The sequence below is a fragment of the Ovis canadensis genome, chromosome 11 (genome assembly GCF_042477335.2).
Source record: "Ovis canadensis isolate MfBH-ARS-UI-01 breed Bighorn chromosome 11, ARS-UI_OviCan_v2, whole genome shotgun sequence".
Taxonomy (NCBI): domain Eukaryota; kingdom Metazoa; phylum Chordata; class Mammalia; order Artiodactyla; family Bovidae; genus Ovis; species Ovis canadensis.
The window spans coordinates 45,266,389-45,292,245 of record NC_091255.1 but is presented as its reverse complement, the minus strand read 5'-3'; the positions used below and the strand labels follow the sequence as shown (position 1 = coordinate 45,292,245).

Here is a 25,857-nt window from a genome sequence, read left to right as displayed (position 1 = left end):
CATTTGTCCTGAAGTCGAACAGGAATGAGCTTAAACCGCATCAAGGGGAGAAGGTTTGATTCTTCAAAACTTAACTGCTGAGAATGTCAAAGTCCTCAGTCAGACGAAGAAATATCTTTGTATAATTTCACATGTGAGACAACTTCTTGCTCAGGCTAATACTACTTTATTCAAAAACTGACCAACGAACCGGATGATTGTGGAGATTCCTTCTAAGTTTAGGTTTCTTCATGAAAAGAAAAACCCTGAAGAGGGGACCTGGGCTCCACAGGACTCAAATGGGGCCCCTAAAACCCCAGACAGGGCTGCTGACTAAGGAGCGACTCTCCGTTATCTGAGAACTCCCCACTCCTGTTGCCCTAGTGGGATACATCCTGGCTCAACACATATTTTGGCAACCTCTTTCAGTTGTCTGGGGAATGCACACTCAGCTGAATATTGGCTTGTTTTAGCAAGGTAAACCTCATTTATTAAAATCTAGAATAAATTCCAAAATCAACTCTTGTATATCCACACATGAATACTCAAAGACAAACGGTTTGCCTTCTCTCTCCCAACAGGTGGAATGCAAGCTCATTTTCAGGTAAATTTACAAAGAGAACTAAGCTGGTAAACATGAGGTGATGAAAAGCTATATGTATATAGCTTTTCTTGTATAGTGAATATGTATAGCCGAAACCGAGAACAAATCACGTACATGATTGAGAGTTGACAAGTAGACCCAAGACCTTCTCAGGCACCCCACCACCCCATCCTTACCCCTCACCCCATTAGAGAGAGCTTCGTTACCTGGGTGGCCTTGTCATTGGTACAGCAGGTGAAGGCCCCATCAGCATCTCGTGGCCACTGGCCCAGAAGGTAGGAGCTGAGGATGGTGTCCAAGGAGAATGTACGTCGGACCTGGGGTGGCTGAGGCCTCCACCCTGGTTTTTCTGGGCCCACATTGCATGGGACGCTGGCTGGAAGAGAGCACAGCCCGCACACCTCGAGGTCAGCATGGGCGCAGGCGTGGTCATCAGCTGTCTCTCTTTTAGGAAACCTGGCTGAACTGCTGCACCTTCACTCACCTCCCTCCTACAGGAACCCGAAGCAGCCCGGGAAAGCACATACAGCTTGACCAAAGCCCTCCTGACTTAACCAGCTGGTCTTTGTCACTGGAAACAATTTACACCATGTCCCTCTGGATGAGGGGTTACTTTATATACATCCTCTTTCTCCTGTTCCTAATGGACTACGAACTGTGAACTCCGGGTTTCCACACTGAGTTTCCCGAGAGAGGTCTCCCATCAATAAAAAAACAACTGGATGCTGGAAGTGGACAAAAACCAAGTTTTCCTTAATCTTGTTTCCTGCCTTCTTCTTCCTTGCAGCTCTGATTGCAGGGCTCCTATGCACAAATTCAACCCACTTAACTGAACGACATTTCCTACTTCCTTCAAGACCATTAGCTCTGGGGAACCTAGGTGACTGAGACAGACAGAATGATGTAACTACTTTCATCTATCCAGGCTCCAGGAGAATATCTCAGTCTTCTGGTTCTCTCCTCTGTCTCTGACCCCTGGCTAAACAGAATAAAAATAAACCACTTATAAGTCCACTCATTTTATTTTTTCCTTGATTAAATCTTTCTGGGAGAAGGTAAAAGTTGAAACTGTTGATAAAATCTAAGAGCTGTAGAATCATCTGTAACTTTCAGTTATCTGAGTTGACCATGTCTTCCACAACCACATTCGAAACACACTACGGCCTTAAGCTCTATAAAATTCTTCCCTTTAAACAAAGCAAAATGCTTTCATATCTGTATTAATCTCTTGATAATTCATGTGTGCACTAATCACAGCAAAAGAAACTGGAGACTGGAGATATAAATAAACTTGAAGAGCTTTATATTAAGAAGACCCTAACAGGTTGGCAGTTCCTCAAAAAGTTAAATAAAGAATTGCCATACAATCCAGTAATTCCACTTCTAGGTATATATATAAAAGAATTGAAAGGAGGGTCTCAAAGAGATATTTGTACACCCACGTTCATAGCAGCACTGTTCACAACAGCCAAGAGGTAGAAACAACCAAGCGTTCACTGACAGATGAAAGGATAAACACAATGTGTTCCAAACATACAAGAGAGTCTCAGAAAGGAATGAGGCTCTGATACCTGCTATACCATGAATGAAACTTTAAAACATCATGCTATGTAAAAAAAAAAAAAAAAAAAAGCCCAACACAAAAGAACAAATATCACACGATTCCATTTAAATGAGGTACCTAGGATAGGCAAATCCATAGGGACAGAAAACAGAACAGATTCCCTGGGGCTCATCAGGAGAAGGGAATGGAGTATTATTATTTAATGGGCACAGAGTTTCTGCTCCCAGGTGGTGCTGGTGGTGAAGAACCTGCCTGCCAATATAGGGGACATTAAGAGACACTGGTTCAAATCCTGGACTGGGAAGATCCCCTGGAAGAGGGCAGGGCAGCCCACTCCAGTATTCTTGCCTGGAGAATCCCATAAACAGAGAAGCCTGGTGGCTACAGTCCACAGGGTTACAAAGAGTCGGACGTGCTTGAAGCAACTTGGCAGGCATGCACCAGTTTCTGCTTGGGGCGATGAAAATGTTCTGGAAATGGACAGTGGTGATCATCACACAACACTGTGAGTGCGCTTAATGCCCCTGAATCATAAACTTAAAATGGTTAAATGCGAAATTTTATGTTACGTGTCGTGTGTGTGCGACTCTGTGACCCCATGGACTGTAGCCCACCAGGCTCCTCTGTCCATGGGATTTTTCCAGGCAAGAATACTGCAGTGGGTTGCAGTTTCCTTCTCCAGGGGATCTTCTTGACCCAGGATCGATCCCGCGTGTCCTGAGTCTTCTGCTTTGGCAGGTGCATTCTTTACCACTGAACCACATGGGAAGCCCCTATGTCTGTTTCACCACAATAGAAAAAAGAGAAACACTAGCAATACTATCTACATTCTCCAAATCCATTTAAATATTTACACACATTTCACTGTGTGAAATGTATCACATGACATAGTAATCAATATGAAATGCATTAATGATATTCTTCTTTGTTCTACCCATTTCACATACCCATTTTCAAGTATGAACAATCCACATATCTGTCATTTTTAATACAATGTATTAAAAAAGTAAAGACACCACTTTGCCAACAAAGGTCTGTATAGTCAAAGCTATAGATTTTCTAATAGTCTTGTATTTCTCGTAGTCATGTGTGGATGTGAGAGTTGGACCATAAAGAAGCCTGAGCATCAAAGAATTGATGCCTTCAAACTGTGGTCCTAGAGAAGACTTGAGAGTCCCTTGGACTGCAAGGAGATCAAACCAGGAAATCAACCCTGAATATTCATTGGAAGGACTGATGCTGAAGCTGAAGCTCCAATACTTTGGCAACCTGATGTGAAGAGGCAACTCACTGGAAAAGACCTTGATGATCTTTCCCTCAATCTGGGAAAGACTGAGGGCAGGAGAAGGGGGCAGTAGATGATAAGATGGTTAGATATCATCACCGACTCAATGGACATGAATCTGAGCAAACTCCAGGAGACAGCGAAGGACAGGGAAGCCTGGTGTGCTACAAACCATGGGGTCACAAAGAGTTGGACACAACTTAGCAACTGAACAACATTTTACCAAGTTGATATACAGTAGTTTGCTTAGCCACTCTCATATTATTAGATGTTTGAGAGGTTCCCCTCAATTTGAATTTCATAAATATTATGGCATGGATAACTTTTAGTCTCAGTTTTTATCTAATTCCTTTTGTCTAGTTCCTATAGTTCTAGATCATTTCCCTCAGCCATCATATATGTGCTCATTTAAAACAAATTAAAAATGACCTAAAAATGTGGGAACTTCCTTGGTGGTCCGGTGGTTAGGACTCCATGTTTTCACTGCTGTGAGCCCAGGTTCTCAGGGAACTAAGATTATGGAAGTCACATGGCACAAACAAAAGATAAATTAAAAAAAAAAAAAGTAGTGCAAAGAAATATGTAAATAAACAAGAAAAAAGCTTCATATCTCAACACCCAGAGATCAGTTCAGTTCAGTTCAGTTGCTCAGTCGTGTCTGACTCTTTGTGACCCCATGAACCGCAGCATGCCAGGCCTCCCTGTCCATCACCAACTCCCAGAGTTTACCCAATCTCATGCCCATTGAGTCAGTGATGCCATCCAACCATCTCATCCTCTGTCGGCCCCTTCTCCTGCTTTCAATCTTTCCCAGCATCAGGGTCTTTTCAAATGCATCAGGTGGCCAAAGTATTGGAGTTTCAGCTTTAGCATCAGTCCTTCTAATGAACACTCAGGACTGATCTCCTTTAGGATGGACTGGGTTGGATCTCCTTGCAGTCCAAAAGACTCTCAAGAGTCTTCTCTAACACCAGCGTCAATTCTTCGGCGCTCAGCTTCATTGATAATACTATGAGATACACATCCTTGGGGGCCTTGCCTTCTGTGCAGTGTGTGCGTGCATATATTTCAAAATAAAAATGGGATTATACTGTACATATTATTTTGCAGTGTTTTCACCTTATAAACACCTTTCCAAACCAATATACAGTGATCTCAACACATCATTTTAAATGACCTTCACACTCTTAAAACTCTTCAAAGGCTTTCTTTCAAAGATGGTACTCAAAAGCCTGGTGTTCTGGTCCCACTTACCTTTTCTTTACACATCACTACTCTTCAAGGTATCTTATGTCCCAGACAAACTACTGCACACCATTTCCCATCCACCACTTGGGCCTGACCTCCTCTGAGGTTTTGCACATGTGGATCAGGGCTAAAATCTGACCCACCCATCAGGGCCAGCCTAACCATCTCCACCTCGATGGAGCCTCCAGGGTCCCCTGGAAGGAATGTCTCAGATTTTCTGATTTTCCTCAGTACCCTATACTCTTCCTTTTTTCTTTTCTGTCTAGGTGCTCTGTGCAGCATCAGAACCTTAATTCCCTGTCCAGATTCAACTCATGCCCCCTGCAGAGGAAGCACAGAATCTTAACTGCTGGACCCCCAGGGAAGTCCTTGCTGTGTCCTCTTCTAGTACTTTGCAGCCTCTCTCGGATGACAAGTATTTGTAACTCCCAGATAATAAATAACCAGTGGCCAATGGCTGTGTCTAATTTATCTTTGAACCCCACACAGCATCTACAGCATAGGGCTGAACACTGGCAGATGCATTAAGTATTTGCACAAAATCAAAAACCTGTTACTATAAGGGTGAGCCTGCTCTAATTACACCTGGATTCCAAGAATGTCTGCCTTGCATATGCATACTCACCCTGCTCCCTGTGAGTAAATCCCCCAGAGTCGCTTGTCCCCTTCCTCTGAGGCTCAGGGAGGCCCAATGACTTTCCTTTCTTCCCTGCACCTGTTGCTCAGTAAGTTAGTGACAGGCATGCTAGGCTCAAGTCCCAACTGCATCTCCTACATTGGCATTTCAACCACTTGTTTTTCTATCCTTGGTTTAAGATCAGAAGATGGCAATCTGGATATTTCTGGGAGCTTCTGACCCATGCTAGCATCCTGGCCAGACACCAAGATGCTATCCTGTGGTTCTCTCAAACTGTCTCTCAAGAGTCCACAGATGAGGCAGGGGTTCTGGAGGGCAAGTTTACAAGATTACACGACAGAGAAGCAAGGAGCAGGTGGAAAGCAGATGAGCCAGAGATTGGCATAGAGGCCAGAACACCATGATCCTAACAGCTGCTTCACTGCTGTTGGAAGGAAGGGGACTGTGGCTCCAGGGGTGAGAAAAAGCTCTGGGGAGAAAGATTTCTTGGAGACACCTCACCCAGCCCCTCAGCGGAATTTGTTGCAAAAACCTCCTTTAGAATTTTTCCATTCTGAGGCTTTAAGTATACCCCTATTTACATAATACTTTCAAGTTTTACCCCAAAGTACTTGTGTGGGCACAGTCTTTTGTTTTCCTAAAAGGGATTCCAGAAAGACTGATAAGGAAAACAAGGCACAGGGAAGTCCAGTCTTGCATTGGACTTGGTCACCCAGGGAGTGAGGAGCAGTCATACATTCAAACCCAAGCCTCCTTCTTCCTACATCAGCTTACGGGGGCTCTCGGCCTTCATGTGTCAGTAATGCCCTTGAGGGTGTGGGGCACCTGCCTACACACCTGCAGGAAGGAGTGCCTGGCAGCTCCTTCAGGGAGAGGGGTGAGGAAGGAGACTGCGGGCCTGACCAGGATGTCTGTTTATTTTGGGGGCGGGGGCGGGGGTGGGGGGAGCAGATGGTTAGTTGGTTTTCTGGATAAGGTTTTGAAACCTGGGGGAAAGTCTAGTATCCCCAGGGATGTCTGAAACCACGTCTGTCTTACACTGTTCCCATGGATACCCTTCACAGCCTACCCCATTGCTTAACTACACGGGTCCACTCTCAAGGGCAGCAACCAGAGGCTACAGCATTCCCCAGCACCCCCAGGGCTAGGGAGGGCCCAAGATCTGGAATTTGGTGTAAGACTCCAACCACCCATTTTGGTCAATTCTACATGCCCTCCAGTCATTTCTGACCAAAGTTATTCATAAAGACTCTCAGGGTATCGGGGGTTCTGACTTGCTCCTCCCTATACAAAAAAAAAAAAAAAAAAGGAAAATCACCAAAACTGATTAGGGCAAAACCGAGGTATCACATTCCCCCCCAAATGCAACACAAACCAAAGCCGAAGTCAGACACCGGCATGTTCTACACCATCCTCAAAGGGGCCACAGGCTGGTGGAGCGTGGCCCCGACATATCTGGAAGGGACCTGGGTGCAAGAGATCTGGTTCCAATCTCAGCTCGGTCCTCACTGTGATGTGACTGCAGCAGGCACCATGCACCCTTCATCCCTCACCAGACCTGCTCTCCTGTCGTCAAGCACAGTCCCGGCTTATTATCTCTTAGGGAAGCAGCACTCCTCAACCTTTTTGGCACCAGGGACCGATTGCAGGGAAGAAGATTTTTCCACGGACCTGGAGCGCCCGGGATGGTTTCGGTATATTTCAAGCACATTACACTTATTGTGCACTTTGTTTCTAATCTAATGCTGCCGCTCATCTGAGAGGAGGTACCGGTCGGACCCCTGCTGCAAAGAACAGAAGATGAGAGGTGAAAGACTTTAAAGTCTTTGATAGATTACATCAAACCAATTACTGTCAGTTAACCCTTCCCCACGCTGTGATCTTTTAGGACTGAAAGTGGTGGAGGTGGGGCATATAGGAAGAGGAGACACGCAGGGTGAGTTCCAGCCACAAACGTCCCCTGGGAAGGGGGCAGCTTAGTGTCAGAGCCTTTTCCTTCCCTAGTGTTGGTCTAACCCAGGCCGGACAGTCTCCAGAGAGAATAGTGCAGGGGAAACAGCCACTGGGAGGTGCAGGCATCAGCGGCTTGGTCAGATTGGGGTGTCCCGAGTGTGTGCAAATGGAACAGGAGCTCCTGGGCCCTCCCTCCCTCTTGGGTACACCGGAAAGACCTGGGGATGGGGTTCTGCCCTGCAATTGTGTGATTATGGTTAAAGGAGAAGCGTTGAGAAGTCACAAAGAACGGTTGCTTGTGGTCGGAAAGTGGACTGGTTTCATTTCTGGAAAGTACCCTCTCAGATTTGGGAAACAGGGGGAGAGAAAGAGGACAATTGGCTGCCCTGTCTGAGAAGAGCCGCCCGTATCACGACAGGCCAAGACAAAGCAACAGGCTGCCGGGGCACTGGCTGGGTGGCTGCAGAAGGGTGGGGTGTCCTGTTTACAGTGCTGTGGGTATTATCGGCCCATCGCATGCAGCAGCCTCTACAGCCCAACCACCTGGTGAAGCTCCCTGGCACAGGGCCAGGCTGTTTCACCATGCAGCTGAGCAGTGGCGGATGCTTCGGTTCTTGGGCAACAGCAAATGGGGAAAACAAAACAGCACACACCGGAGATAAGGAGCCGTAGGTGCTATCTTCCGGAGCCACTTGGCCCTGTCTCCCAACTGCTGCCTGTGTATGGCTTCGGGGAGGGGGCCTCTGAGTGGAGAGGACCAGCGGTCCAGTGTCTGTGCCTTGGGGAACAGTGAATAGGAACAGCTGACAAGGGGCCTGGCACACCACAGCAGACTGATCGATTCCTTCAGTAGCAGATTCTAAGTGCCCATCATGAGCCAGCAATGGTGACACAGGAGGAGCAGGACAAGAAGCTTGCTTCTGACCAGGCTGAAGTGGGGGCAGCCAATATAATCCCTAAGGGCCAGGCTGCCAGCTCAGCCTCTGGGGTTCCTCCAGCCACTGACTCTCCAGAAGGACCTCATATCCCTGGCTGGAAATCAGCTCAGGCCTGACCACACCAGCAAACCCCCACTCTGAGAACCCAAAGGAGAAGGGCGACAGCTCTTAGGAGGAGGGGTTGGGACAGGAGGAAGGCAGCAGATGACACAGGAAGTGAGGCATCTGCGGCTGCCCTTCTCAACTTGGCCAGAGCTAGACTGCAGGGTGGAGGCTTAGCAGCTTACAAGGAGAGGACAGCCCCTGACCAAAGGGTCCTGGCTGAGCAGCTGTGGAGCTACTTCCCTCATTTTACTATCTTTTGGGCAACGCAGGAGAAGCCTGGGAAGTAAGATGAGGCTACTCTCCATCCATCTTCCAGACTCACTCCATGAGTCTGAGTAACCCCAAACTATCCAAAAAGGACTAAAGAAGTAAGAAGAGACAGTCAATGAGATTTCACACGTGGCAAAACTCAGCAACTGGCAGGTTCAACAAACAAGTTATTAGTCGCTTTCTCATGTTGCTGAGGTTTGAACCAATATCAGCACTAGTCTTCTCACCTCCCGTCTTTAAGAAAAAAAAACTCTCATTATAACAGAAGCTGTAAATATATTGGAGGAAATTAAAGGAAAATGTTAAAATGCAGATTAGCAAAACTTAAAAAATGATGCATGCCACCAGTCAGAAATCACCACTGAGCAATCCTTCCTGATCTCGGGGCACATACGTAGGCATATATATATATTAAAATGAGATCCTATTACACATGTTTTTCTAACAATGTGCTTTTTTCAGTCGCTGATCTTCACGCTGGGAGCGGGCAGAGGCAGGGCCGCTGGGAGGCTGGGGCAGGCAGCCGGCTGCACACCGGGGAGCAGGCCCTGTCCTGTCTCCTAGCTGGGATGCAGCACTTTCGTTGGGGGTGGGGGGAGGGAGGAATGCTCATCTGGAGGGGAGCAAAGTAAAACAGAGATTCCGAGTTTCTAAACATTTCCCCAATACCAGATTTGCAGTAATTAGGGGAAGTTCCTTCATGCAGCTTCATAGGGATTACTTTTCCATTTTAGTACGTGTGTTGGGATTAAGCAGTGCAGGCAGTCTTCTGAGCTGCTTGTGGTCCCGCGCCGCTTAACTGCTTAACTCGGGGACATGTGGGTTTTGGAGGGAAGTTGTGGTCAAACCGAAATCCCCAATATGACTGTACAGGAGTTAGAAGCCCTCCTTGGAAAGCCCAAAGAGACCCCATCCATCCCAGCTGGGAAAATTAAACCCGGAGCTTTAAACACTCTTTCAACACCAAGCAATAGCTCATTTCAACCATAACAGGGAGAAGAAACTAAAGAAACAAGATTAAAAAGAAGAAAAAAAAGAGTAACAGCACATTTCCCTTACCAAGAAGGCTTAACTCAAGAGAAAAAAAATGAAAAACTTCAGCCAAGACCTCAATACTGGCTCTGTACTTAATACTCCCTCCGTATCTAAGTGTGCAGCTCAGGTGAAAGCATTTCTTGCTGTGTGTCTGACTCCCCAGGATACAGACCACACCTATGGGTGGCTGGAAAGAAGGGTCAGTAGAAACTCATTTGGAGGTGTCACTATGGGGAAAAAATAAGGAAGTCCCAGACTCTTCCTAGCAAGGAGGGAAAGGGTGATTCCACAGTGTACGTGTGTGTGTGTGTGTGCGCGCGTGCGCATGTGTGCGCACAAAGAGAAGACAGCAGTTACTTAGATATTTGTTCAATTCTCAAGCAGCTGCAGCTAGAAGAAAAGGAAGTGGTCTGGACTTTTCACCTTTTATCTGAATTCTTTGAAAAGGAGTTCTGTATGATTTCAACATTCTTAAAACAGGACAAAACATTGGAGCATGCTTTCTTTTGGGATCTAGTTGGCCTTTGTAAGAAGAGCATAAATAGCCATGGCCTAGCCTTCTCCCCCTAAAAACAATTCTCACACCTTGTTTATTTGGGAGTGATGAATTTCTGGATTGCTAGAAACTCAGAGGACAGGCATAAACCTTCAGTATCTTCACTCCAGACAACAATCTGATTCCTATCAAGCAGAGAAGAAATCATGATGCCCAGTCAGCTCTTTAAAGATAAAAGAGGTGAAGGAAGAACCAGAGGTTGGGGAGGTTCATCTACAGTCAATCCTGTGAGAGGACAACCGTGACTGAAACCCTACCCTGCTTTCTGTTCTGAACGTGTATGCCCCACAAACTCCCAGGAATTCTCCCGGTGAGGGCCCAGAACACCCTCGTGTAGACATTTCTCCAATGCCACAAAGCAACTTGAGACACAGGTCTTTTTTCCCCACAGAAGATTTTTCAAAGTTCATTTCCCCTCTTGTGTTTCACTGTCAGATTCAATTGGCATGACTGGCTGGATGCCTTGGTTCAGGAACTTCCCTTCAGTCTGGAAGGGTTCTCTATTCCTTTCCCCCACTAGGAACCAGCACAATCAAACCTGCATCCAGGGGACAGTTCTGCTCACTGGGCATGTGAGACAAAGGACAAAGACAATTAAAAAAGGAGGGATCCCTTTTCCAGTGAGGACAGTGGAAAGTGAGTGAAAGAAAGAAAAGGAAATAAGAACAGAATTACAAAAAAAGAATAGAATTACAGATAATGTTCAAATAGTCAAAATAATTTCTGCTTTGTAAACAAATCATGACTTATTTTTAGCTTCATCTAGCCTGCCTTCTCCCTAACCTCACAAACTGCCAAACAGCAACATATGTGTGAGCAGCCGATACTCAATTTACTATCAGTCCAAGTCACACAAAATAACCTAGACTTTGACAGAATTTGATGGACTAAATTTGTTGCCTTCCCCCACCTAGTGGATTCCAAAACTCCCCAATTTTTTATTCCTCTTTAGAACAGCTCACATTAATACTCATGCCCTTCTGTGTTAGTTTAGAACCAGCTTTATGCAACTCCCAAAGTAACAGCTCAGTCAGGAAGAGTCATCAGTGGATGCCAAAACTACTGGGAAAAACATTGTGGGGAACAGAATATTTAAATGCTGAAGTATCTCCCCATAAACCACTTATAAGAGAATAATGTACTCCTGCAATGGGGAAACTGGTGGTCACCACCTCGAGTGATCAAACTCAGCATTACTAGTAATGGAAGACCTGACCCCACGTGCCTCCTGAAGTGATACATCATGGGCACACAACTTCACACATGAAATGTTTGTGCCCAAAATGTTTTACTTGAATCAAATCAGGCCCCAGACCTAACTTCCCACTTGCAGGAAATACAGGGGATGGAGGCAGTTTCGATCCCTGGCTAGGAAACTAAGACCCTGCATGCTGCCCAGCATGATCAAAAATTTTAAAACAAACAAAAAACTAAATTAAGAAGTGGCGTGTCCTCCCAGGAGCAAGACCTAGACGGGGCAGACTTAAGGGGTTCCCACAGGTCCAGTAACACAGCTGGAATTGGATATCGCCTCAGTTAAGCCCCACCATGTTAGCCCTGGTCATCCACTCGCCATTACTGCTCTTCAGCAGGAATGTAGGAACCACTGAAATCCCAGGGAAAATGAGTGAAGGTAGCTAAAGGGAAGGTAGCTAGATCCTAGGAGGAAGGTGAGCTGTGTGAGCGTAAAAACAAAGGGCAGAAAAAGACTTCAATTAGGAAGGATTCCAACCAGATAAAAGGAAGAACTTCCTGATCATCAGAACAGGAGGGATGGATGAGGAAGATGGTAGTGTCTGCCCCTGAAGAGCTCCAGGGAAGGATCGTCACATGGCCCCAGAGTTCTCAATATTCACCTCCCAGGAGGCAGGAGGTTGTATCTGGAGAGTTTGAGTCCCAGCTAGTTCTAGCATTCCCCAACTGTTCAAGAGTGAGTAATAAGAGATGGCAACTGACAGTCAGCTAAACTGAAAGCCCCAAAGCCCATGCTGTCATCTGGGGCAAAATTAGCTAAGGGAGAAAACAGGCACAAAGTCAAAGAGAGGTATGTCTTACCTGGGCTGATCAGGCAGCTGTATTGTGGGCTCCCAGGCCATCTCTCCCACCTCCACCCCCACGCAGGAGAATATAAATAGCACTCAATTTACCTGTGGCTTGCCACAGGCAGAAGGGCTGTCACGTGGTAACTGCTGAGTAGACACCAGAGCTCAGGGGGCAGGTTTGCTCAGTTGCTACACCTCAGTAGGTCTGACAGGACCGCTTCTCTGGTTCATTTTGCTTCGGGCTGGGGGTTGGTGAGGGGGGGTTAAAGGAGCAATTAATCGATTCTGTTTCTCAGGGCCATGCTTTGCCTTCAGGGTCTAAAATCCTATTAGGGTTGACTCTGCTCAACCCTCAAAGCCTTGAAAACCTCCATGGATCATTTTGTCCCACTTGCAAAGTCTTCTCTGGTTATGTCCATCTCTTTACTTAAGTTCTACTCTGTTCCCAGCTTCAAAACGGAAATACCCAAAAGACCACTCCATCCCACCAAGTGATTCCCTACCTGGCCTCTGACATTCTGGAACTGATCCAGCCTGACCTCAAATCCCAGGCAAATTCCCAGGCTGTGCCTGGTGGAAAAACCCCAAAGTGTGCTAGGCAACATTCCAGGGCAGCCCCTGCTCTAAAGCCCCAGTCGTGCTGGTTGCTTAGATCTCCTAAGGGAGGCTCAAAGGTCATATAGTGCCTCCAGGGTAAACCCTGTCTGAAACACGAGATCAAATGGCTCCTCTAGAAAGAGCCTTGAAAGGTATGACCTTGGGAAGATTTTTCCTACCCTCACTGTACACCTGAGACCACTGATGACTTCACAGCAGGATGCTTGTCAAGTGACCTCTCCACATGTGCCTTCAGGGGCTGAGGAGGACATAGAAGGTGGGCTATCCCATTTTCCCCATATATGATGGGTTTTGTATCTGCCCTTAAACCAAAAGCTGCTTGACAGTAACGACACCTTTTATGAGTCAGGTGAAAAACAGGTTTATCCTCCTGAAGCAAAGGCAGAATATGATCCATGGGAACAGACTGGGGTGTTAATTACCAAGATGTCCCCTCCATGCCTCTAAGAGCTGGAAGAAAAAGACTCAGTGGTCAGGGTCCCCCTCAAGTAGACAGCTCTGGCCATCTGTACAGCAGCTCTAACACAGGCCTCTACACTGCACAGAACCCAGCAGGACCTTGGGGACAGCCTTTTCTCATCCTCTTGCATGTTATCTGGATTCTGGATGCTATCCACTGGGCGCTGATTTTGGGGTGAGACAGAGCCAAAAGAACACTATATAGCTTGATAACCGCTTAAGAACACACAACCGAAGCATAAAGACTGGCCTAGTAATATACAAAAGGGGCTTCCCAGATAGCTCAACTGGTAAAGAATCCGCCAGCAATGCAGGAGACCCCAGTTCAATTCCTGCATCAGGAAGTTCCCATAGAGAAGGGATAGGCTACCCACTCCAGTCTTCTTGGGCTTCCCTGGTGGCTTAGACTGTAAAGAATCTGCCTCCACTATGGGAGACCTGGGTTCGACCCCTGGGTTGGGAAGATCCCCTGGAGGAGGGCATGGCAATCCATTCCTGTATTCTTGCCTGGAGAATCGCTATGGACAGAGGAGCCTGGCAGGCTACAGTCCATGAGGGTCCAAAGAGTCGGACGTGACTGAGCGACTAAGCACACCACAGTATAGTAAATGCTCGGGGGTCCATTTCACGTAACTGGCTGGAGTACCTGAAAAAAAGTCCTTTGAGGCCAACTTAACCACACTCACACTTTAGGGTGGTCATGGGGTGGCAATTTAGGTAAACGACACATACTAAAACTAAAGATCTTCCAAAAACTGTTTCTTCTATGTTAAGAAGTAGAGTTGGACTCATTCACTTACCCCAATTCTGAAAGCTGGCAGGAAATGTCAGTAAACAAAAATGTCAGGAATAATTCAAGTGCCTTGAAGGAGCACAGACAGATGCAGAGTACGCAGTGTGGAGTGAGAGAACAAGGGCTGGGAACAAACAGTAGCATCTGGACCCGTAACACTGCTTAGCGGCGATGACCAGATCCACCCCTCTCGGGGCCCTGTGGTCAGTGGAAGATTTTCATTGACAAGGAGTGCAGCCCTTCATTTGTGTATGAAGTTGTAACTCCTGTCTACTTGGTGAGATGAGTTTCACTAGAGCATAGGCTCCTGTATACTCACAAGGTGGTGGGCACAACAGGCAGACTGGTACACAGCCAAGAAAGCTGCCTGGGCCAGCCTATAACTGGCATCACTTTCTATTAGTAAACAAAACTTATTTTCCCCTCAGGTTTCTACTATAAAAATGAAAAGTAGTATTACTCTGCAGCTCTGGCACACGAAAGCCTTCTGATTTCATGTATTTTAAGAAATGAAGAGAGCTGAATGAAGAGCAGAGTGAGAATGTTTCTCAGAATGAGGAAGCACTTTTCCCTAGAAGATACCTGGATATCCTGAACATGCTCCGTGTGGATTAGCAGCCTGCTGCAACACTGCTGACCCCTCTGCCGGGTCAATGTGGGGCATGGACTGGGCTCAGACACATGGTAGCAGGCACCCAGTGGCTCTCAGAATCTGAGGCCAACCTTGTCCAGCTCAAGCAGCAGGGACAAGCTGCAGTCTCCTACCACAACGGTCAACACTTGGACTCAAATCCTGCCTCAATGTGCTACATGAACTCAAGACGAGTCACTTAACTTCTTTGGGCTTCGGTTGTTCTTTCTGTTAAATGGGAAGAATAAGAAATGTTACAAGGATGACAGAAGAAAACTTCCATTCTAAAGAACTCCTGATACAGTCAAATTAGCCTAGCATACATTCATTTTTCAAAACTTTTTATTTGGAAAGCATTTCAAACATACAGATGTAAGAACAAGAACAGTACACAGAATACCCATACGCCCTCTCCCCAGATCTGCCTGTTGTTAAACATTTGTCCTGTTTATCATTTGCTTTCTTTCACATGCACTTTTCCTTACATACACACTCATATACATGCTCTCCTACAGTCACATCCAGCTCCCACATGTTCTCACTTAAGACAAATGTGAGCGTGTGCACACACATACACACTCACATCCACCTACACAACACATACTGTCCTTTGCTGGGTTTTGTGTGGTGGTCTGTCTAAATGACCAGGACAGGGGGCGGTGCGGGGGGCGGGGCCCGGGGGGAGTTCGTGATGAAGAAAAAGCCAAGTGGGGCATGCTAGTCGGCGATGGGTCCACAGCCCCCCTCCCCACTCCCCACCTCCAAAGCAAAAGTAAGCCCTCGCATATTCTGGCTTAGAGATGAACTATTACATGGACAGGGAGCAGAAAAAGTACTTTTTACATAATATAGTTGGTTATCCTTTTCTTTTTCTTTAAACAAGAAAAAAAAAACACAAAAAAAACAACAACAAAAGCATTTAAATGAAGCATGGAAACAACTTTATTATATAGAACTATATTTATATTTGTTATAATGGGCCTTTACCTATGCAGTTGGGAAATAACTGGGAAAGAAAGGTTCCACATAAGCATATGGTTATTAGAACATTCAAGAATTCTATACAAAATCTAGTTTTGTAAGAGAAGTAAGGACGTCAGAGCTGCCCATAACCCTCCCTAGGAAGCAGCCCAGGCAGTTCTCCATGATACCACATCCCCAGATGGAGCTTTCTCCTGAGTTCAAGTCCCTGCCAGTCCCCTTACTGGATACACACTTGTCTCATACAGGCACTATCAGGTATCACAATGACTCCACTCCCAGTTAATCTAAAGCTAGAAGAGAGACACATTCAGGCAGGACGTGGTCAGGGTGGTGGAGGTCTGCACCAGTCATCCCCTACATGGAGGACTAAATTGTCATCTAAGCCACAATCCCATCTGTACCTATCTCCCCATCACAGGAATGCACCACCCACGTTTATCTGGGTGCTTTGGGGGGATTCCACACTTACACATAAGAAAGACACCCTTTCCCATAAGCTCCACCTTAAGAATATCTCCTTGACATGGGTCAAAGCTCAGCAACCATAACCATGACTCCACAGAGGTAGGAAAACTCTGCCTCTTGATTAGCTTCTCAGTCCGCATGGAAATTGCATATTTCAAACCAGTTGGAAACACTCAAGAGCTGCCACCATATCACACATATAATGTTGCTACCATCAACTTCCAGTCAGCCACATCAAATGGACAGTCACTTATGGGGCGCTAAAGGAACAGACAGATTTCTCTGCAGCCCATCTTCCTAATTCTCTCCGGTCAGTTAAACATATGAACTTTTGCTCCTGGTATACACGTAAGTGAGCAGAAGGGAAACAGGCTGGATAGGTGCGGGCAGGCAGCACAGGATGCCAGCCTGGAGGGAAATTCCTCACTGGCTCTCCACACGTAAGTGGGAAGAGTCCTGGATCAGGAGCAAAAGGACCTTACTAGTCACATAGTCTAGGGCAAGTCACTTCCTTTAAGGGCCTCAGTTTTCCTATCTGCAAAAACAAGCAAATGCCACCTGCACCTGCAGGTCTTTGACGAGAATAAAGGAAAAACATTCAAGGGTACCGACTGCAAGCAACGAAGAGCTAAATACGCAGAATGTACTGTCACAACTAATGCTACCCACATTCTCAGCTTCCCTGAAAAATGCACATGGATTTTGGGGCTTTCTGGGGTTGGGATCCAAACTTTCTTTCCACAGAGGTAGCTGCTTTAGCATTCTGTGAAAAGAGAACTCCCCAGGATAGAGGTTCCAATGAGAAGAGAGTCCAGATGCTGCCTCCGGCATTAAGATGTGCACACACCACACGGATGGCCTTGCATGGGCCTCCCCTCCCCAACCTTGAAATCCAGACGACAAAATATTGTGAAAGCTCTCTGGCTGCATCCCTCTGTCACGCCAAATGCTATCCACTCCACTCTCAACTGCCAACTTGTGTGTCATATCTGATGGGCATGAGTTACAAGACAATCGCCAAATAGGGGCCAGGCATCAGGTTCTCAGCCAGCTTGCAGGTGTGGGGCAGGGCGTGCACGTGTTATCAGCTGCGGTTCTCTCAAAGCTGTGTGGGCGATCAAACACACACAGGGCACAGAAAACTCTTAAAGGGAAGCAGTATGTGGCAATGGGGTTGGAGGGTGGAGAAGAGGGGAGGAGGGGGGAAACTGCTTTTTTTCCCCTTATAATCACATTTTTACTCTGTTCAAAGTTACCCCTAGCTGGGCAGGTTTATGAAACTGTTTGGACTAAGTCACCAGGACTGCAGTTTGGCAGGAGAACACAGGCTCTACACATGACAGTGTAGGCATCAGGGCTTGGAGAATGGCAGTGAGCATCTCTTTACAGTACTTCCCCCATTTGGTGGGGAAAAGAGAAGAAGAAACAGCAGTGCTTTGTATTAATATAAAGGATGGTGCCTGGGTTGGGATGGGAGCTTCTAGCCTGATCACACCTCTGGTCACCCTAAAGCCAACAATTTTGTCTAGCCAACAAGCTAGACAATTCCGTTCTTTAGCCCAGAAAAGCTGCTAATTCAGATTCTGCTTTCCTTATACATTATAGCACTCCTAGGAATTTGGTGCAAATCCACCTGGAATCAAAGGACATCCAGCCTTCATCCTTGGCTTCTCACCCATATACACATCTAAGCCTAAAGCCAGGTCATCTAGCTCTTTTACAAAATCACAACAAAATCCTAAACATTGGCTGTTTCCATGGATCAACCTGGTAACTAACCGCCAAGCTCACCCTCTGGCTTTCAGTGTGTGGGGGGAGAGAATCTACAGGCCTAGCAAAGACATCCATGGAAATGCCACGTCTTTGCCACCAGCTGGGCTTTGAGCCCAATAACCAGGATGAATGGGAGACCAGTGATTGGAAGAGAGAGAACACTAACACTTCAGGAGGGGAGGGGGTGCCTTGTAAGTAGCTAAAGAGAGAGTGTGGGGACCAAAAGTGGGAAAAACCATTTCAAATGAGCCTGGGGAAGCGCGGCTCACTCCCGCTCCCCTGCTCCCTTTCCAGCAACTCCATCCAACAAGTATTTATTGAGCACGACACTCCCCAGCTGCCCTGGCCCTCCCTCTGCAAAAACACTCAAATCTGTTCAAGCTGCAGGGTGAGTTCCATTGCACTTGAACTTGAAACATGAGGTGCCTATCTTTTAAAAAGGCAGGCACACAATTTCCAACATGGGGCAGAAGGGCCTAAGGAGATTTGAGAAAGTTAAAGAGCACAGCTGACCAAACAAGGACACACTAATGCCACTTTCAAAAGGGAAGGGAGAGGGTAAAAATTTAATTTAACCGTAGGGAGAATAATACACTGGCCAACTTAAAAAAAAAAAAAGCCCACTAGAGACATCTCAGTAACTCTCTAATTAATCGTACCTAACTCTAAATATTCCTTCATTTTGTACCTCCTCTAGCTTGAATTTGCCTTTTATTCACCAGTGCATGTGTTAGTAATTTGCTTTCAGGGCTCTGTGTTTAATCCTACCTTTGCCTCTTAAGGAGGTTAGACCTCCATGCTCTCCTGCATGTTTTTATTTAGGATCAGATGATGAGGGAGGCAAGCAGCAGGGCAGGTGGTAAACAAGACCTACACTTGTTAACAAAGTTCCTCCTGGGAAAGCCACCGGCCATTTGCAAGATGGGGTACACAGAGTCAGAGAAGTGGCGCCCCAAACTACCACTCTGCCTGCGAAATCCTGCCAACTCTAAGAAGTCACAGTTGGGCAGCGTCGGAGAGAAAACCCCCTCAACCCTCAAGCCTGCCACTTCAGATCATCCAAAGCCCTGGGAAGTATATCCCCAGCACGCCCCATCAACCTCCACCCTTCCAGAATGTGTAGCAGAGCTGACCCCAAGGCGTTCACCACCCCTGGCGTCGGCTGTCTGGGTAAGTGTCTGCACACAGCCCGGACTTTAGTTCCAGGTTCCCCAGGGGCTGGAGTTAAAAGTTTTCCTATTATGAAATACTTTGATAGCATTCTTTTAAGTTCATTAAAGCCACCCTTGATTGGCTGTGGTGCTCCCACAAAGTAAAAGTCAACTGAAGTATATTCAGGGCCTGAGGACAAATACTTAAATAACTCCAAGCTGGGCATTCAGTTTTGTAGCAACTCTGAGGAAAAGTGTGGAGGAAAAAGCAAAGTGCCAGGAAGAGTTTTCAAACCCAGGAAGTTCAGTAGGGAGCATGAGCTGGAGGCCTGGCTGAGAGCAGCCAGCTGTGGAGAGCCTCCCTCCAGACAGCTGTTCCCAAGAACAAGAGCCCCTTCAGTTCCACACGACCGAGAGGAACTGGAGCACAGATCATTTATAACTTTAAATATAATCCCAAACTTTTTTCTCTCTGAGATCAGATTTGTTTTAGACCCAACAATGTGACTAGTTTGGCTAATGTTTGGTTAATTCATAAAGTGGCAAACCAAATAACGGAGCCCTCTGTGAAGACTCAAATCACCAGATTTCTCATTCATCTTTTCTCTGCTTTCACTCTTCCCTGATCCCTCTTCTATCCATCTCAGAGGGTGATAAAAGATGAGACAGCCCCATCTCACCAAACTAACTTGCTGGTAGTGACCCACCTTCACTCTGAAATGGGAAGAAACACAAGGCTGTCCCTTCCAGCCCTTTCAAAGGGCTCCAAGCTGCCTGCGGAATAAAAGTAAGCCCAGGTAAGTCTAGTAAAGCATTTGTGCTACTGTCCTATAGCATCTGATATATATGATGGTGTCAAAAAGAACTCAAAACCAGACCTGCCCGCAGAATATGTCACACCCTAAAATAAAATCTGACTCCTTTGGCATCAAGGCTCTACATGAGGACTGTAAGAATCCGGAGGGGGATGCTCCATTAAGATCCAAGGGATAGTGTGGCTTTGGTGCCCATCACATCATTCATTATAAACTGGCAGAAAATGTAGGTGAAGTGTTCTTGGACTACTAAAGCCCACCAACCACTTTGGCAACACTCATACTGCCAACACAACTATGAGAATTTTTCAATCCTGCCTCAAATTTTCTAGAGGATAGTCTATATCTGGAACCAGAGAGAACAATGTCCTTTTACCGCCACACCCCACCATTGTTCTCAGCCTTTCTCCACTGACCTCACATAGTTTGAAAAATCCTCACTCTATGTTACCTAAGTGGAGAGCTTCCCATTGGATAATCCTTTGCTGTACAAAATACTGAATAACACATGGACCCATGCTTCTCTGGGTACCAAAAGGATACGTGGTTAGGAATTGTGGCCCCCAATTTCAAGGATGCCATCACTGGTGATAACATTTAAGAGTCAGATACTTCAACAGTGCATTTTGCTGACCATGTGCCTCGTGCCAGCAAAGCTGTCAAAAGCAAACTAGCAGTGTTAGGCTGGGAAGTGCTTCATGTTTAATGCCTCCCAAACAGAAGCTGCTTCAATCACAGGTTTTTAAAGGACAATTGTAGCTCTTAAAGGATTTTAACTGCAGCCCCAAGCTTCTTTATAGGCAGATGGCTCTGTGGCATAGAAAAGTTACCCTCTATTCTAATCTCCAGGCTGTTTCTAACACCAAGGTCTAGAAGGACCATGGTCTGATGAGGATCACTAATAAGCAACCTCCTTTATTGTTCCATACCTCTCCAAACACCCATCCCTAAGGACGAAGTTTACAAAAGCATGGCAGGGAAAGACAGTTTAATAATTACCAATAGCACTGCTAATAACAATGCTGCTTAACATTCACTGAGACGGCCATCGTGGAAAACCTGATGGACATTTGCTTCTATGTCCCTGTGGGGAAGTCAGTATTTGAGGGCAACGATTACTATGCCACCTCTCAATGACCTGTTCAGAATAATAAAAGGTAAGAAGAATCCAAAACAGGAGATAAGCCGAAAGTAATTTCCATCTGACTTTGAAATATGTTCACTGCAACTGTGGGTTTGTTAGCTTTGGAAGGAGGGTAAGAAGGGAAGAGATGCAAATCTGCCTAACAGTTAAGCTTTTATGTAAATCCAAACTAGTTTATATCTACTGAACAGGTCACCTGACAAGGGTGGGGGTGAGTAGCCTGGGTTTACATGTGCTGATCTTCTATAAAGATTGAGAACTGACTAGAAGTTGATGATGTCTCTTTCTTTTTCCCTAAAATATGAGTGGGGATACAGGCTTGAGTTTTCTTTGCTCCCTTAGGATTTTCTGCAGAGGTATATACCACATACATTTGAAACTCGTCTTTATACAGTAATATTGGTCAGGAACATTGTGAAAGACAAGGGGTAGGCTATTTTTTTGTTTGTTTCCTGAAAAGTTCACGTAGTAAATACTTTAGGTTTTGTGGCTATTTGGTCTCTATCAAAACTACTCAACTCTTATCACTGTGCAAACGTCTCAAATTTTGCCAATGTGCAAAAACAGCCACAGACAATACATAAATGAAGGAGCATGGCCATATTCCAATAAACCTTTATCTACAGAAACAGGCAGAAGCCTGGATTTGGTCTGCAGGCCATAATGCCAAGCCTTGGTTTAAGAAGAATCTAGTGGGCAGAGGAGATTCAGAGGCAGCATTTGGCTCCCCCAGCACCCAGCTGGCCATTGGGCCTGGTCTTCTAGGGAAGAATTTGCAAACCTCAACTGAACATTAGCTTCATTTTCAGGACATGGAGACGGAGACACTAAACAGAATAGGTAAGCCTGGGGCCCAGAACAGTTTACCTCCTAGCCCCATTTTGTTCAACATCAGTCTGTCCTAGAAGAACTTAAAAGTCAGCAGACTCCAACTGACATAAGACACAAACAAGAATTTAATTAAAGGAGAAACTGCAGTGAGATATTTCTCCTAGGTTTCTGTTACCTACTAGCAGCTCTTAGCTTCTTAAGAGTTGATCTTCATTTTTGTCTTCATTCTTCTGCCTTCCACACCCCCTGCCCAGGCTCATAAAAGCCCAGGCGTCTTCACATTATGAAGACATCCCTTAAGGATGAATGGCCACAGAAGGTAAATCCTTAAAACCCTTTTTTAAAAAACAACATCTAGGACTTCCCCAGTGGCTCAGTGGTAAAGAATCCTCCTACCAGGAGACACGGGTTGGAACCCTGATCTGGAAAGATCCCACATGCCACCGGAGCAACTAAACCCATGCATCCCAACTATTGAGCCTGTGCTCTAGAGCCCGGGAGCTGCAACCTCTGAGGCCACGACTCACGACTACTGAAGCCTACACACCCTAGAGCCCATGCTCCCACAAGAGAAGTAACAGTGCAACTAGAGAATAGCCATTTGCTGCAACTACAGAAAAGCACAGACAGGACTGAAGATCCAGCACAGCCAAAAATAAATAAATAAATGGATAAAATAACAACATCTAAGATATCTTGTCAAGAACACAACAGGGTGTGTGGTGGAGAGATAACTGCACAGCCCTGAGCACTACATCACTTTGAGATGGGAAACAGAAACAGTGACGACACGATTATTTCTGAGACTCAGTTCCAGCTCACGTTTTTTTAACAGTTGGGTTTCAGAGCCCAGTTTAGAAAGCCCATTTTAAAAGATGAGTGAATAAAAGTGGGAGGCCCTGAAATTCTGAAACCCGCAGTACTGGTTTCAGACCAATATGGGTTTGCTCTTTGAAGCCTGAAAAGGCAATGCACTCTGGCCAACAGGCTCTCACCTTGGCTGGGTGGAGAAAATAACAACAATATAAGCAGCAGCAAACACTGCAGAGTGCCTTCTACTTGCCAGGCACTGTTCTAAGCACTTTACAGCTATTGACTCATTTGATTCTTATGATGTAGATATTATTATTCATACTCTACAGATGAGGAAATTGAGGCACAGAAGTTGCTTAACTTCTTCTAGGCCACACAACTAGTAAAAAATAAAACCTGGATTTGATACCCAGGTAACTCTGGCATCCAAAGCCATTCTCTTAAGGGTTTATGACCACAAAGCATTTCCTTCTACCACATACACCCTTCGGGCCCAGAGGAAACCACTTCTGCCACTTCTCAAGGCCGAGGAATGGAAAAAATCTGAACACACATAAAGGTAAAAGTTAACATGCAGGAGACCTGATGCACTCCCAAACCAAAGGCCAGGGACATTCCTTTAATGTTTGGTCTCAAATAAGTCCACAGGCTCAGGCTGCTCTTTCCTCCTGTCTTTCCTCTCTCCTGCTTCACTGCAAACCTACAAATAATGCCACTACAGACCAGGTAAGTGCCTTATTAGCAGTGTCTCTGGGATACTAATAGGTGGAGAAGAAACAATCCTTCAGCCCAATCTATAAGCAAGAAATCACTCAATCTGTCTTAAATTATCCAACAAATCATGCAGAGCTCTAGCCTCCTATGTTTTTACCAGTATCTTAGGGTACCTGGTCCTAAAAAAGGAACTGGCCACGTAAAGAACTCAGTCATCCAAAGCTACACTCTTCTTTCCACAGTATCCACCAGTGTTTGTCCTTTTAATCTTAGTTCTATAGCAAACACAACATAACTGCTCTTAAAATATGACTGTTAATAGCTTTCCAACTACTGCACAGGCAGGCGTTCTGCTGATGTCCACTAAAAGTGACTAGGTTCTGGTGCTTGCTGTTCTACTAACTTCCCTGACTCTAAGGAGGCACAAACAAAACCAACAGGTCTGTACTCTCGTGGTTTGCTTTAGAGCAGTTCAGGATAGGCCTGAGTCTGTCTGGGCATTGTCTGGCTCTACATCGTCAAATTCTAGGCATACTTTTACTAGTTGGTTACCACCTTGCTACCAGATTTGACCAAGTTTCTGTGTTCCAAGATGCAATGCTAACATTTACAATGAAGTCCAGATGGACGAAGACTTTCTAGTTCAGAGACCCTCTTAATCCCATTCCTACCTAGGAAGGCACCGTAGCAACTACACTTTCAGGAGGGGCTGGAACTAAGCTTAGTAATCACAAAAAGCCTGAGAAACTCTGGTTTAGAGAATGTCATTAACCATCAGATGGCAGGGACTATGACTTTTGTACATTTGGTAGACCCTGAGGCTTTGGAAGTGTGCAATGATCTTTTCACATCTGGTGTGAATCAAATTTAAGCCTCACTTTCAACTTATTGCCAACCTCCTCATGCAAGTAGGTTCCTTCTCCCATTCCTAACTGCCTGCATTTGCAGGGGATCCATTACAACTTTGAGTGTGAAAGCAAGGTTAAGCTTGCTCTTTGCCAACCACATCCACCACGTTAAGCTGCTATTAAGACATCTTTTTGGTGCTGTTAAGAAAGTGGGAGTATTTGCCACACTGTACTTGATGGTAGCCCTCACCCCACTGCCACGTTGACCGACAAGCTCAGGACAAAACAGCATTGGTTGGGGGAGAAAGGAAAGGCAGGGGGCAAACTACCCAGATCCTACACCTTCACACACACGCGCGCGCGATGGTTGGAATGAGACAACCATATTAAGCAGGTCTGTGATCTGGGAACATACAACTTTTGGGCCATACCAACAGGAACGTAGGGAGTAGGAGCGGAGCGTTTGTATGGTGGTAGAAGCCGTTAAACGTATTCCAATGGCTTAGAAGAAACAAGCTCCAGGAGGTGCCATAAAGCGAGGCGCATATGAAGTGGTGGGAAAAGGAACTCCAGAGCTGCAGAACGGGATGCTGGGGCCAAACTCAAGTTGGAGAACTAACACATGGCTCCACGGGGCTCTCCTCCATGCCCCTCCCCCTCAGCGTGCAGACATCCAACGCCCACCGGCTCCCCGCTCCAGTGCAATCCCTGCTTAGGGCGCCCCCATCACGCGCCTCACACCTCGCTGCCACTCGTGCATCTTCCATTCACCCCCACACCACATCTCTGCCCACATTTCGGTTACGCCCCCAAAGCCAGCCTCCATCTGCCTGGACCTTCCCCTCACCTCCCGGCCCGACTCCCCCACACTATGTCCCGGCGGTGCACTCCGCGTTCACCGCTCCTCGCTCTCGCTCCTTCCATCCTCGCAGACTCTGCGCGTCCCACTTTCTCTTGCTTCGCCCCTATTCCACTTCCCCTTTACACTTTTCCCCCACCCCCCCCCACAAACGGCTCCCTCAGCGGCACGCACTCCAGGCCCGGCTCACCTGCGCGGCCACCCCCGTCCCGGCGCTGGTGCGGCTGCTGCAGCTGGAAGGGGACGGTGGCCCTGAGCGGCTGCAGACCAGCCCGGGGGGAGCCGGCAGGGACTGGGGGAGAGCAGCCCCGCCGGAGCCCCCCGGCCCCTCCGCGACCCGGCCCCCAGGCACCTCCGCCTCTGCCGCCCGCTGCGGCCCCCGCCATCGCCCGCCCGCCAGCCGAACTGCTCGCCCTCCTCGGACCCACAGCGAGCCCCACACAGCCCCCAACCCCCGCTGCAGCTGCTTATCTGCCCTACGGGGCGGAGACCGGCCCCCTCAGCCCAGAGCCCTCATTGGCCTACGGATCCCCAGACCCCTCCTTCCAACCAATCCGCCGCTTGATCTTCCCCTACCAGAGGATGATTGGTTAATATGCCTAGCGATCCAACTCCAAGACCCCACCTCCATCCCACCACCTCCTGCTGCCCCACGTCCGAGAGTTCGCTTATTGGTCCGTCCGGAAGGGGGCTGGTTCTCCGGTACCGCCAATGACAAGATGCAGAAAAGGGGAGCGTCACAC

The 25,857-nt window shown here is 46.7% G+C and overlaps 1 protein-coding gene across 5 annotated transcripts in view; it reads right to left on the bottom strand.

Moving 5' to 3' along the window:
- The window catches only part of FAM117A (family with sequence similarity 117 member A), a 42,440-nt gene extending 16,848 nt beyond the window's left edge, over positions 1–25,592 (bottom strand). Inside the window, exons 1-3 of one of the 5 annotated variants that reach the window (XM_069543171.1) lie at positions 14,669–14,945; positions 12,322–12,458; positions 790–959 (exon numbers count right to left, since the gene is read on the bottom strand). Coding sequence is in view for 1 of the 5 variants with exons in the window: in XM_069543167.1 (XP_069399268.1) it covers positions 790–959; positions 25,305–25,500 (366 nt within the window). In the remaining 4 variants the exon portion in view is untranslated. Of the gene's footprint in view, positions 1–789; positions 960–12,229; positions 12,299–12,321; positions 14,062–14,668; positions 14,946–25,304 lie in introns of those variants that run through there. The other 4 variants (XM_069543167.1, XM_069543170.1, XM_069543168.1 and 1 more) reach the window with 4 other exon arrangements.
- Positions 25,593–25,857: the final 265 nt, after the last annotated feature.